This window comes from Corvus brachyrhynchos, unplaced genomic scaffold (assembly GCF_000691975.1).
Source record: "Corvus brachyrhynchos isolate BGI_N302 unplaced genomic scaffold, ASM69197v1 scaffold48, whole genome shotgun sequence".
Lineage (NCBI taxonomy): Eukaryota > Metazoa > Chordata > Aves > Passeriformes > Corvidae > Corvus > Corvus brachyrhynchos.
Window position 1 is genome coordinate 3422184 of NW_008240027.1, and position 14614 is coordinate 3436797.

General features: G+C 39.4%; 1 protein-coding gene across 1 annotated transcript in view; it reads right to left on the minus strand.

The window, feature by feature from the left end:
- The window catches only part of MAST2 (microtubule associated serine/threonine kinase 2), a 168293-nt gene that overhangs the window by 93508 nt on the left and 60171 nt on the right, over positions 1 to 14614 (minus strand). Inside the window, exons 3-4 of the mRNA XM_017743446.1 lie at positions 14160 to 14191; positions 5464 to 5670 (exon numbers count right to left, since the gene is read on the minus strand). Coding sequence (XP_017598935.1) covers positions 5464 to 5670; positions 14160 to 14191 — 239 coding nt within the window. The remainder of the gene's footprint in view (positions 1 to 5463; positions 5671 to 14159; positions 14192 to 14614) is intronic.

The window sequence follows — 14614 nt, forward strand, 5'->3', positions numbered from 1 at the left end:
ACATCTTTACTATTAGTACTTCAGCACAGGACATTAAGAGGGCCCTTTGCACACTCACTGATTTTCCAAATTAAAACTAAAAATAGCCCCTGGTTGCCTCAGAGTGCAATTAAAAACAAATCTTGGATAATGCATGGCACTGTCTATCAACAATAATAAACGTATGACTGTCTGGTTAAGAATTTGTATTTCTTTCTCAGAACTATTCCCTTGCCAGGAAACTTTCAGTGCTCTGGTTGTTTCTGTATCCATATTTAAGATCAAAAGGTCTTTGAAGGAGAGACTACTTGGAAAGAAAAATTTTATGGAGAACTGAGCACACCACTGTCGTTTGAGGAACTCACTGTTATTTGAGGATAAGGACAGAAAAAGAAAGGCTTCAATATAGAAAAAACAGTTAAGAACCTTCTGAGCTCTGTTGCTGACTTGTCCCAACCATCCCGAACTCTGAACAGGGCAGGGGTAGTAAATGAGTCAGCTCATACACAGGTGCACCAGCAGATCACATCCTTCAAACACGATTCCATAGAAAAACCAGTCATGAACAATAACCTTATATGGTTTATAGGTGAAATGGCCAACAAACAGTAAAGCCCTCCAACTTCTAAAGTCACAAGTACAAGCTCCCCTCTGGGAGCCTCCAATTTCCCAGGTCAAACCACCAGGTTATGATTTACAAGTGGTCCCAGGGAAGGCAGCCAAATGGCGAGCCTGGAAGGAGACAAGAATTCACACCTCAGGCTCCAAACCCCAGGGTTTAACTCTTCTGCTACTGCAGCTCCAGGCAGGATGCAGGGATTTTTTCATTTATATAATGCCTTCACATGAAAAAATTACACCATTCATTTCACCATGCCTCAATATTCCCAACCATACTAAAGTAAACAAACAGCTTCCCATCAGTCCAAGACACACAAGAAGTTATCTGAGCCTGTCACATTTCAGGTATCACCAGTGTGTCCCTCCCATGTAGTTTCTTAGATGGGAAAAACGACTCCCAAGAATAATAACCAGTACAAAAGAAAAGGAATAAGGAAAAAAATTTCCATTAAAAAAGAAATTAATTCTGGGAAACTCATTCATTCAACGTGAGATGTAGATTAGAATTCAGTTGCCAAAAGCTTACCTACTCAAAATTCATCATTTCACATTATGCATAATGATATATCCACAAAGTTGTTCTGTTTCTCATTATTCTTGAATTGCTGATCTACACTGTTTCCAAAAGTGACATTATGCTGTCTTGCAGTCAACTCTGACCAATTATTTAGCACATTTAAGAAAGCAGAACCTGTACCAAATTAAGCACTAAACCAGGAGGATAACACTTACTGCAAAACCAGAACAATTTCCAAATGTCATTCAAACTGAATATAGGCCTCTTCATTAATCCTCCAACATTTGTCAGAGGAATTTCTAACTAAAAAAAACCCAAACTCTTAAAACCTGTATCATATCAAGTGACTTTACACTAAGCAAAATTTAAGCAAACATAGGAAACCATCAACAACTTTTGATAAGCCTTGAGGTATTTCAAAATAAAGAAACTTATCAAGGCTGAATTCTGAAATGTTTTTGATCTTCCCTAAAAATAAGGAACTTCTTTTTACAGCTGCTGCCCTGATGTTGTAAAATATATGCAGTCTTCAAAACCCAAACCACAGGTGATCTGGGGATGTGTGTGGCAAGAATACATCCTTATTCTATGGAAGGGATTTCTGCATCTGCCTGGAAGCAGCAGGACTGGAGTTACAACACTTCTCATCGAGGCACACCAGCCATCCTCATTCACAAGAAAAAGAGCCATGGTCTAACAGGAGACCCATTCCAAGAAGGTGGATGCCTCCATCCCCACCCTTTGGTGAGGGTTTGCTGACCAGCACCCTGCAAATCTGGAAAGCCCACTGGATTTACTGCAGTCGAGCAGACTCGCCCAGGACACTGACCACCCAACCTCACTCATACACCCAAACAAGCCATAGCTCTAAATATAGGTCTCCCCTCATCCATTGCAACAGCTTGTACAAAAAAGGCTTTAAATAAAGGCAGGCAACCCTCCAGGACATTTGCTGAATGCCTATGTATAATATATTCTTGTTACTTACCACAGTTATTGATTAAAGGCTTGTTTCCTAGAATAGGCTTTTTATGTAAATAAATTAATATATTCTTAAATTTTATCACAGATGTCCATAAAATCCTAATTATATAAAACTCATAATGTTGTAATTACACACTGATCAAGTAATTATGTAGCGTGCTTAAAGACTATTTCGGAGCAACATTAGGTTTCTCATTTTGTTTTGCTTAAATAAGACAGCAAGGGTCTGGTCACCATCACATCCACAAATGGTGACCAGATTTTGTACAGCCTAAGAAAAAATTCTATTAAACTATTCTGCAAAGCTATAAAAAAAATTAATAGCTATTTCCAATAGACTTCATTAAAGCTAAAATTTCCAAGGGAAAACATTCCTATAAAAATAACCTCCACCATACATCCCTATAAGAACATGTTCCACAACTGGCATGAATTCATGAAATTGAAATAGCATGAGAAAATGCCCCTTGAATGATCCAGCTGAAGCCAACTCTTCCCTTGGTTTGGTAGGAAATTGAAGCAAATTTCCACTGAGACTTCACCTCAGCTGCAGCGCTCAAGAGATGCCAGAAAAACAGCACCTGAACACTTTTATCCTTCTTACCACAAACAAATGAAACTGTTTCCAGAATTACTAAAAACGTCTCATATCTTGCTGAGGGTGTTACACAGAATGTAACATTTTCTGGAACCGGGGTAATTGCACTCTCCTTTAATCTCACGGTTCATCACTTCCAAGTTAGAACAATCAATTCATGACATCTCTTAAGCAACTCGAGATCAAAAAATGTTGTAAATTCATATTTTGATTAAATTAAAGGACAAATATGAGTGCACAAAGATCTGCCAGCTCATAAAGAGGACCAGCTGTGAAACATGGCCTCATTTTCTTCTTCAGTAATTTGACTTTCCTGTTACCCCCAGAAGAGTGCAAGCCAGATTCCAAAGACAAGACTCAGCACTTGTTCAACTGTGGACATAATTCTCTTTTCTTCCTAAAGATGTATGACCTTAATTCCAACCCACATTTCCATCAACTATAGCAGTCTTATTCCACCTGTTACCAATTTGTTTTTATTGTAATCAGACCATATTTCCTTTTACTCTTTTGAAAGGTTTACATTATTTTCATTTGTTCAAAGGTTATGTATAAAATATTTTCAATCTTAATTAGATTAATTCTTTCAGAAGCCATGAACTTCCATGCCATCTGTCTTGACATCAGATGCACCAACAGTCATTCATCTGTCGACATAAAATTATCAATGGCACCACGAAACATAGGGAAGGAGGGAAAATCTGTGCAAATTCTTGCAAATGCAATACACCAAAGGTAAAAAGTAAGGAAGATTTAACGTGAAGGCACAAGTTTTTCTTGTTATATTTTCCAGCAGTTCCCTGCATAGCCATGGAAATGAATCACTGCCTGGCTAACCTGAGGTGTTAAGCTGAGTAGATCAATGACAGTGGTGACTTGCCAAGATGAACCTTTGCTCAGGAAGGGCTATCACTGGCACCGTAACCAAGTAAACAAAACTACAACAAAGAAAGACAGGATAAAACAGGATCAAGAGCTGCACAGGTGAAAGCAACAACGATGAAAATAAAAACTTATTATAGTCGACCAAAGCTCTTTCACAGAACCATGTATCTGTGAATCATCAACCATTCAGTATTTGAAGAGCAGATGGCTGGAAGGTCCCCATATGGGAAAAATATTATTATCAAGGAGTCCATAGTAACAGTGGAACAAAGCTTGCCATTAAGACTTTTATATGAACTGTTTTAAAGAGAAAATTATTCACTGACCCATGTCAGAACCCTGAAAATTGAAAGTTTCTCAGAGGAAGAAAAAGCAGTAAGTACCAAAAAGGCTTTTGAAAATAATCAATAATCATCAGCTCTCATCTCCAAAAAGTCTCAATTGACTTTAACAATAATCTAATCTTGATATTAATTGCCACTTACCAGTCTGTTAATTAGCCCCAAGGCTAAACCGTATTTAATCGAGTTTAATCACCCTTGTTTAAAGGAACATTACCCAATACCAGCCTTTAAATAATAAAAATTCATTTAAAATTAGATTGATGGCAATGACATTGAAACATTAGGAGACTGCTCTGTAGCTGCTGTCCTTCACTTTCCCCAGCTGCTGCCAAAGTGAGCACCTTATTAAGAATTGTCACCAATTGCTGCCCAACGTGCAGAGAAAGCGGCAGATGCTGGGCAAGCCTCTCTCCATGGCCATGCACAACAAGAACAGACACATGCAACGTCCCTCTCCCCTGCTGACAACCTGATTTCCACTCAACAGATGTCATATACATTACTCTGCATTAGAGCGGCAGAAGCCTAAAATAGTTCAACTTCACGTTTTCTGGTTAGTCCTACCAGAGCTGGCCAGCAAGAGCAACCTCCCTCTGAAATAACATCTAGATTCAGGGGCTATTGCATTACCACCTGATGAGTAACTGAAATTTGACCAGCCACATCCACCCTGCAGCATGTGAACTTCAAAACCAGCCCTCTGGTGCTATGCTGGCTCAAGTTTTAAGTAGGTACCACTGAGCTCTGGTTTCATAATCGCACACGCAAAGATCTCCAGTGTGTGTGAGCCTTTGCCTGGGACTGTTCCCCCTAGAGTTGGTGAAATTTCCTCTTAGTGAAGAAGCTGAAGGTTTGCACTGGGGTTGCTGATGACTGTGCTTGTCCCACAAGAGCACAATGAGGAGCAAGAGCTAATCCTGAAGGGAAAATATATCAGTTGAGCTGTTAAGTGGTTTAATATAAACTGAGTTGGTTTGGGCTATTTTTGGTTTAGAAACTCTTGTATCCTTCACCCAAGCCAGCTAACAACAGGCTTGATTCTACTCCTTATCCTTTGCATACCCTGTGCTTGGAGACTTCAGCCTGCCAGCCTCTGTAAGAAAGCAGAGTGGATTTCCAGTGAATAGAACAGGGTGGAGTATTTAGCACAGACCCACGGTTTAGACAGGGGTTTTTAAGGACCCCACTCCAGGCTGTTTTAAGTTAAGACATGCCTACAAGGGCTCCTCTGCTGCACAGTACAAGTTGCACATGTGCTAACACAATGTACCACCAGGAACTGGCAGGCACACACCATCAGACAGGTTTCCATTCCTTAATCCATTTTATCTACATAGGGCGTACACACGAACTACAAAAAATTTGTCTCAGTAAGCAACATCAACTTGAACAATAAATGGCTGGAAGTAAGTTGTGACTAGGAAGCTGTTTCTTTCTGTTAGATGTTATTCTCTTGAACTGTAAAGTTGTTAATTTCAGAGATGGTTATGCCAACACCAAACTGTTAGAAACTCCTAGTTGATACCTCTCCTTACCTCCACTGGAAAGGATGGCTGTAGCACGGACTAGATGGATTGCTCTGGGCTTGTGAGTTCAGGTAAAATACTAGAGGAGAAGTGACAAGTGCACAGTCAGCACTAAAAGGGAATTTAAGATGCTGCAGACCTGGAGCAGATGTAGGAGAGAACATGTGCTGATGAACATCATTTCCTCGGCAGTGGGAGTACAAAGCAGAGGAGATTCTGACAAGGTACCACAGTAGAAAAAAAAAAATCAGGGTCAGTATCACAACTTCTGTTTCAATAAAGAAAAGAAAGATAATTCCAAAATACAAGTTATATCTTCTAAACAAATGCAATAAACTAAGTGGTCAAAAGTCATTCCTTTCTATTATCATCCAAACCAAAATGTATTTTTCAGTCAATTTAATATCTATTCAATGTTATTTTTCCACTACAAAAATCCTCCAATCTGGAATTATCCAAATCCCTTCTTGCAGTGATTTCTAGGCTTTCTGGAATACACACCGTTGTCAATCTCTAATCTAAAACATTTAATTGAGAAAAAAAGAACAAATTGATAACAGCACCAGCAGCAAAACATAGACCATTTGTATCACTGCCTTCACAATTTGGGAGCCATGGTTCCATGCCACGGCTGTGGCAATAACCGAAACACGCAACTGTGAAAACAGGAATTACACAAACCATTAACTAGAAAACAACATTTAGCAGTGGCAGTTGTTTTAGAGCAACAACTAATTAAGCCTGAAAGCAGCACTGCAAATGGCTTTATTCTAATTTTAGCAGTGGGGAAACTGAGGCATGAAGAGGTTTAGTGGCATGTCCACAGCACATCCACGGTAGCATCAGGATTGCAGCTGAGGGTGCTGCTGCCCAGCTCTGTGCTCAGCTCTGTGAACTATCCTGCTTTTGCAGGGTCAGCAGCCAATGCACACTTGTATTCACACAGGGCACAGAAAAGGTCTCAAAGTAGCCGCTTTTCAAAAAGCTGCAAACAGACTTGAACATAAACACAGAGCAGAGGTTCTAACACCTACTTTAGTGAACTATACACGATGAGATGTCCTTCACTAGAAATAAAGTAAAAGTTAACTTACAATTATTGGTATTACAAAGTGTGCTTATGCCTTAAAATACAAATTAGTGCCACTGTATTCTTACACCTGTAACTTGGATTTTTGACTGAGGGCTGAAAAAAAGTTTCTATTTACCATATTTAAACATAAAAGTGAGCAAAATGGAAATTTGAGGCATGCTTCAGTTTTGTTTAGAATTCAGATATTTTACACTTAAAAGTCCTGAAGGCAAGCATGTTTGTCCATGCTCCTAGCTTTAAATTTTTTGATGAATCCAAATACTTATCAGTTAAGCAACCTTTACATACTGGAAATCCTCCCCACTGCTTAAACACCTGATGAGCTTCACAGTTTGCAGACAGAAAAGGTTAAGCCTGCCTCTTACCCTGCCTCCTCTTTCCACTGACTACACGAAAGATTCTTTTCACCTCCTCTACTTATGAACACAGTATTAAATATACAATTTCCTTAATTTTACCTAACAGAAATAATAAATATAATTACGAACATCATAAATAGAAGTTTCCATTAGTAGATTTCAAAGCATTTATAAAGGACACAAGCATTAAAAAGGAAATTCTTGTTAAAATTCCATTTGTGGAAATAGATGTGGCAATGTAAGTAGAGACTTCTTGTTTCAAATCCAGAAGTTTTCAATAGTGTTCTTAATTCTAGAAGATAGCAAAGGTTTCTGGAGATTTTAACACTGTGACAGCTTTCTGACAGATTACTAAAAGTACTTTTTAAATCTGAAGAATAATCAAACTAGAAACACAGAGTTACAAACATTCAGTTTTACTACACTAATGCTTGGGACAAAACCTAACCACAGTGTATCCCAGTTAAAAACATTTAAACATTGCTTTTTTTGGCTATACTTCATGGTTATTACTCCACAAAACTAAAATGTTAAAGCTTCCAAAATGAAATTTCGTGTACAGACGAGTAAGCATGACAGGTAAAGAAAGGTCTAACAAATCAAAGCACTGTCTATTGGCCACAGAAAATTTTGGCCAGTTTTTCTTCATAGCTTCAATTTGAAATGATCAAGTGCAATTTATTTTTCACAACAGTCCTTACTGGATCCGCAGAGATGGGGCTCCAAGCCTCTGCTTCCTCCGCTTCATCATTGTGCTGATACACTGATATGCCTCTTCCCAGCATAAGAGGCTTAGAGCTGGGAAGGAGAGGCCACTGTTATCACTCCAACGCAGAGCACAGAACAATCAGTGCAATTCCAAGCTCTTCATATACCCCCAGTGTCAGAGAGACCTCGGGAGCTCAGTAATGGTCCAGGTTAATCACACAGCTCATGTCAAAAACCTAATTATTTATAAAAAAAGAACAATTCAGATTATAAAATCTTCTGCGAGCCTATTCACAGCATCCGGCGAAAGGAAACGGAGCCCACCAGAAGGAAAGGAAGGTGCCGACAAGCCCAGGACACAGAGGGGCCATCTGAGCTGTCACACCGCCAGCAACACGGTCCCGCCACGCTCCGGCCGAGCACGCCGCCAATCAGCCACCAACTCCCGGGCTTCCAGGAGCAGGAGCAGCCCTCCTCACCAAACCAAAGGGAGCGCGGAAAGCCAAAGGGAGCGATGGCACACTTGAAAGGATTCTGGCAGGAATCTGACGGAGCAGCTTGGAAACTCGCACAGCGACAGGAACAGAGGCAGCGCTCCCACCCAAAGCCTGGCAGAGCCCTCAGCGGCGGGAGAGGAGCAGCTGCTCCCGGCCGGCGCGGACACGTGAACCAGCCCTTGTTGAGAAATCAATCCCCTTGCATCTTAAAACATCTTCCCGTAACTCCCAAACTGTGTTCCAGCCACAAACTTTATGGATTCCAGCCCTGAAAAAAGAGCAGCAGCCTGGGGAGCCGGATGCTGGAGGGGAGGAAGGGGGAACACACCTTCACTAGGAGGCAAAGTTCCCCTTACGCTGCAAGCAGTTCTGCTTGCAAACAGCAACTTCAGTCAGCTCAAAATCAATTTTGTGCTATTAATATAACTGCCCCAAATTATGTTCAACATTTTTTAAATGTCTATTCGTAAGAATGTCACTTTCTCCCCCAAAATTTCCATATATATGTTTGATAGGCTGTATTTAGGCTGCCATTCACAAGTACTCATCAACCAAGTCAAATTCCACATGACAACTCCTATCTTGAGACCCTTCCATGATTCCAGTCACAGTCCCACACTACAAAATCCCAACCTCTCTACAGCCAGGAGAACAGAGTGCCAGGCTCAGGAGGAAGGGTGGCTGTTCCTTACACAGCCAGAGCCCCTGCCCCCCACACTGTGCCTCTGGCGTAAGACAGTACAGCAAGCAACAAAAATTACAAATTTGGTATGCTACGTATAATTCTATTGTACTTATTAAATGAGAGTCTGGATTAAGTAGTGGAAACTTGACAATAAAAACTGTGCAAAGTACTTTTTCCACTTTTAAATCCTTGATGAAAACCTCCATAAATTCTTTGTCTCTGAGATTACAGTCTATACAGAACACTAAAATACTCCTGATTCACCAGATCATTTCTTTTAGAGAAAGAATGCTTTCAAATTATTTTTAAAGCCTAATACACAAATAGCAGCACTGCTGTAGAGCCCTATAAGAATAATTGGGCACGTTCCACCTCCAGAACCAGCCCCATGGATCAGCTTAAGAGCAGCGGGTTATTTTTGACCTACTGCTTCTACTTGTGAGCTGCTGCTTCCATACACTCAGAGAAGGATGGGGTGGTCAGAAAAGAGCACCTCTTTCTCTCCCCATCTCTATAAAGCACCACAAGCAGAATGAATTCACTGGAGGCATTATTTCTTACTTTATTTTCAGATCCTAATCAGAACAGAGAGCAAAAGCAGCAAAATTCCCTACTTCTTTTCAGAACCATTTTTCATCCACTTCCTGCACTTTGGCTTTCCCACTCTTGGGACAATGGCACTTGCTCCTGGCAGGGAAACGGCATCGATCCATCACCAGCACAAACACTCACCCGCCAAGACGAGCAGAAACTGAATTATATACTCCATTTCTCTGCAGATACAGGGGAAATTCCCACAGCACCTGAGCATGGCAGAATGAAAACATAAACCAGTACTAAAGGCCAGAAATTTTCTTTCCTGCCATCAAACTTCTTATTGTTTCCAAGGTCTAAACATTAAAAAGAACACAGGTAGTTCCCCACATGCCCCCCAAAGAAATTCCTTGGTGTGTTTGTGTGTTATTTTACTGTCAGGAAGCTGGGGGTAAGTTTAACAAATTATGATGAAGACTTGTTTGATGAAACCCCCTCAGAAATGTCTATGGTAGCAGAAACTAAGAATCTTCAGAGGTTTATAAGCAGAATGGTAATGTAGAGAAGGAGGAAGAGAATGAAAGAAAACAAGTCCCACAGGGGACATAAGCTGCCTTAAAAAGTAATTAGAACGATAAAGACCACCATAAAAGGCTTATACATGTCTTTAACAAACACTTTTATGTTACCATGTTGCAGAGATAGACATAAAAACTTCAGGTAAATATTACTCTTTACCAGCACCAATCACCACCAAAACAGAAGTCTGTAAGATTTGGTTCATATAAATGTGTATTTTTACTGGATATACCCGGGATTAAAATTATTTTTTCATGTTTCTTATGCCTCCATTTTCTTTTTCCATTTGTATACAGACTTTAAAAGTATATTTGATACAGATGGTTGATAGCAAGAAATAATTACCATGAAAAAACTTACAGCTGAAGTTAGAAACTGGTTTAGCAAATTTAGTTTGCTGAGAAAATTACTCTTTTCAAATTTGGATATAATATGGGAAAGCCATATTTTCTTTTTAGAAAATTTTGCATTTAGACAGCACAAAAATTACAGCAACCCACACCATAAACCCTGGCTTAGAAACCATGAGGATTTCAAATATAAACCCACATTTTTCATTAAAAAGCCTGAACAGGTCAATAAGGTTCATGCTATAAAGAAATGAATTCATTATTAATTTTTTATTATTGGGGTACTAAACAAGAAACCTGATGGCTCAAGGGCAACCCCAGCTGGATTTAGTGACTACTGATCAGCCAAGGAGGCAAGCAGAAGCAATAGTGAGCTCCAGGCTGGTGCTGTGCATCCTGCAGCCACAGTGAAATGCAGTTTTCAACCTGATCTTCTGGGTGCTGAACTGCTCTTAAACACATGAACACACAGAGGTGCTTCACCACGGGATGCTCCTGCTGCAAAGTCCCCACCTTTGTCCTTTCAGGTCTGGAACGTCTCTAGTGCGATTCACGTGCAGGTGCACATCAAAACCATGTGAAAGCTGCAGCCAACAATACAAAAACTGATCTCTGTACAGAGAACAGAACAGGATAATGGCTGAAAATAATTAAACTACTTCAACTAATAGGCTGGAGATCAAAGTTTGAGTCTATCACTCCACATTCGCTATTTGAAACTAAAGAAAATATTCATGAACGGTAATTATTTCTTTTGTGAACAAAGCATGGGGGAAAACATAACCAATACATTTATATGCATAATTCATTAAAGGAAAACTTTGAACTCTGATTATTGAACCACACCAGAGACAAAATATAACTACTTATTCCTGTTCTCTAACTATTCAATCTCTTAGCAGCCTACAACTCAGCTGAATATAATTTCCTTTAGTGCATTAAACATAACCCTCTATAGAAACACAAACACTTTAAGCACATTAACAACAAAATGGTATCTAAATTATCAGGCATTTCTCTTAATGTCACCCTGCATACAATTCCCCCATCTGTTTTACATGTCTGCTCACTCTGTGCTGAGTATTTCAAAATTAAGATTGCAAGATATCCAAGTGCAAAGCCATCCTTTACAGTGTGCCTGTGTTTCCTTCTGCTAATACGGAAACAGTCATCAACACTCATCAACAGACTTCACAGGCTCCATCCCACCATTTATTCTCTTCAGCTTCCCCCCAAGACCTTCTTTAGGTGACAAAATTTCTCATGTTCTCCTGACAAGTACAGTGAAACATGTAACTCCACTCCTTTTCCTTAGCACAAACAAGCACAGCAACTGTTGTTGTCTCTGCCTACAATCAGTTCCTGCAATAAAATAGAGATTACTCATACTGACCCAGGAAATATGAAGCATTGAGAGTCAAACAAAGAAAAAGTTTAGAAGCATTGTCAGGAATAGCTCATCCTTTTCCATTCAGCAATGACAAATACCTGAGCTAATCCAAAGGCTAAAATCTTTTTACTCAACAATCCAGCAAAGCAATCACCAAACCAGCAGCCATAGTCAAGTCCTCATTCTGTTTCTGGCAGGCTGGAAAATAATTCCTTCCTCCCCCAAATATGATTTTTTACAGTGGTAAGTGCATCCCAACCTCCAGACTAGCACACAAAAAATGCTGAGTGGCTGATGTTTGTATATAATACAACTGCTACTGAACTGCTACAAAGGCTGGAGTTTGTGCAGAAAATGGATGCACCTCTTGAGGGTTCCTGGCTCCAAGCCAGGCACAGCATCCTCCTGTCCACAGTCAATAAGTCAGGACATGGGCTACACCCATAACTATCCCTACTCATCAGCCACAGCACTTTTCAGAATAAATTTTATTTTCAGAATTTATTTTTGCTTATGAGCTTCACTGTTAAGTTGATTCGGGCAGAGGAAAATCCTCCAGAAGAACTGAGAACTGCCTATAGCGGTAATGCCATTCTTTTTGACAGAATAGTTGAACAAATTTATACATAGTATATGTGTATTTTTACCTTCTCTCACATGCATATATTATAATTATTCCCTTGATACAAATTTCTTTAACTTCTAATTCAAAAACTAAGAGGATATTTTTAATCAAGTAAGCACTCTGATATTGGGATACGCAAAATCATGTAGATCAACTCCACAAGACCCTTTTCAGTGAGCCTGTACAGCATCATACAGCTCTACATCAGCCACAATGCACTACTGACTTCATGAACAGTTAAACTTCTCAAACAACAAGATACCATTTGGTTCTTCTACACCTGGTACGTGACTTTAGAATCTGTAATTCCAGAAACTACCATCAAATAATCAGCTAGATAACAGAGGCAACTAAGACATTTCAATTCTTCATAGATTTTTAGTCTCACTAAGAGCTGCAACCTTGTGCTTAAAATTTATGGCCTGGATCTTCTTGACACAGGTTGCTAAATTTCTTCACATAATGACAGCTTAAAAGGCACTCACTTGTGGAAGAAAACTAAAGTGAAGTAATGAAAATTGCAGGAGTTAAGTAATACAGAAATAAAATATTCAGTCACTTGGTTTAGTTACCAGTAACTAAAACAATACACATTTGAAGCACTTCATTTGTATTTCAGACACCTCAAATGAAAATACACGAGTAGTCTTGTGTCATACCCACCTCCAGGCTGGAAAGAGCTGGAATATCTCTGGCATTCTCAATTTCAATTCCAAAAGTTTTGTGCAAAAATATCTAAGTTACATTAAACAAAAAACTTACTGGTAACTCACTGCTCCACTATTTGATCAAAGAACCTTCATAATCTTCAAATGATGAACACCACCTGTCTTAGAAATCTCTCAAATCTCGTTAAGCCAGCCTTTGAGGCATACTGGTTTAAAAAAACCAAAACCAGTCAGTGCTTCATGTTCTTTAAATAACTCCCTGACTGGTTTATCATTGTCATATGAACTAAACAAAAAGGTCTGGTCATGCTCCACTTTTAAAAAAAGACCTTTTGATCCTCTGTATTGTTCAGCCCTGAATCACTGGCTCTACACAGCATTTTCTAAACACTGTTTCTCATACAAAGGGGATAGCTTACATTGAAAGAACTAAAAATTATTTCTCATTAGAACCAGAAACCTGAGGAAGAAAGGTTATAAGCTTTTGTGAGCTTCATGTCTGTAGTCCACAAGCTTTGGGAAACAATTTTAGACCATAATGCAATAGCAGGCAGTACAAAAGCTTTCTCTTTTATATAATGCGATCAATAATGCAATTTTTTCCACCATAAATCTGTAAGCATAGCAGAAGCTAAGCTCTAATAATACAACTGAAACACAAGTTAGTTCGCTAAAACTCTTTAAGCATCATAATGCATTTTAAAAAACTGCTGTTTGTTTAAATCACAGTTTTAAAAGCCTACTTTTCCTGACATGTGCTACTTTATTGAGATACCTCTATCAGGCTGCCTGCTCCACAAACACCTGACCTGGGTGGCCCGGGAGCTGTGTGCTTAGACTTCTGTCAACAGATTGTTTGAAGAGCAGTGATCAAAGTTGTCCATATCACATAAATAATCAGTGACTTCTCTGGAGTCACTTCAGCAATGTCACAGTGGCAACACTCAACACTGCAGCTACTTCCATATCAGGATCAGCTCAAGCTGGTAATTAGAAGTAAGCTTACACTGCCACTGCTTTTCCTACTACACTTAAGGAAATGAATAGAGGCTTCAGTCTCAGAGAAATCCAAGCTAGCTGTTTCCAAGCCCATGACAGATTCTTGAAAATGCTAACAGAGAAAACAGAGCATCTGCCCATCTAAATTACTTCCACAACTGAACAGCTATATATGTTCAAAACAAACCAAGGGATGAATAAAGAATAATTATACTTACAAGCTTCCTCTTCTGGGGAGACTGAGCTCTTTCTGGAAAAAAAATAAGAATGAAAACCTTGAGTTAATTTTATTTTTTACTATATATTACTAATTTATTTATCAATAAATGACTGAGGTTGAATAAATAAAGAGCTGGCCATTTCCCAGCGCATGCTCAGTGCAGAACTGCACAGCTCTGCTGCTGCACATTCACAATGCACAGTCTGGGGTACAAAAGTTGCTCATTTTGCTTAAATAATCACTGCCTTTGTAGTCAAAAAATCATAAGCACTCAACAGAGCAAACATAACTTTGAAATTCAAGCCTGAGCACAGATAAGGCAGTAATTAATTCTGTCCTACATACCTCATCAGCATCAGACCGAACCACTTCCAGAAGTGTGGAACGTGGTGTGCCTGCAGCTGCTGTGGTATGATCTCACACTCTCACCAAAAGAAAGAATTAATGCAATGG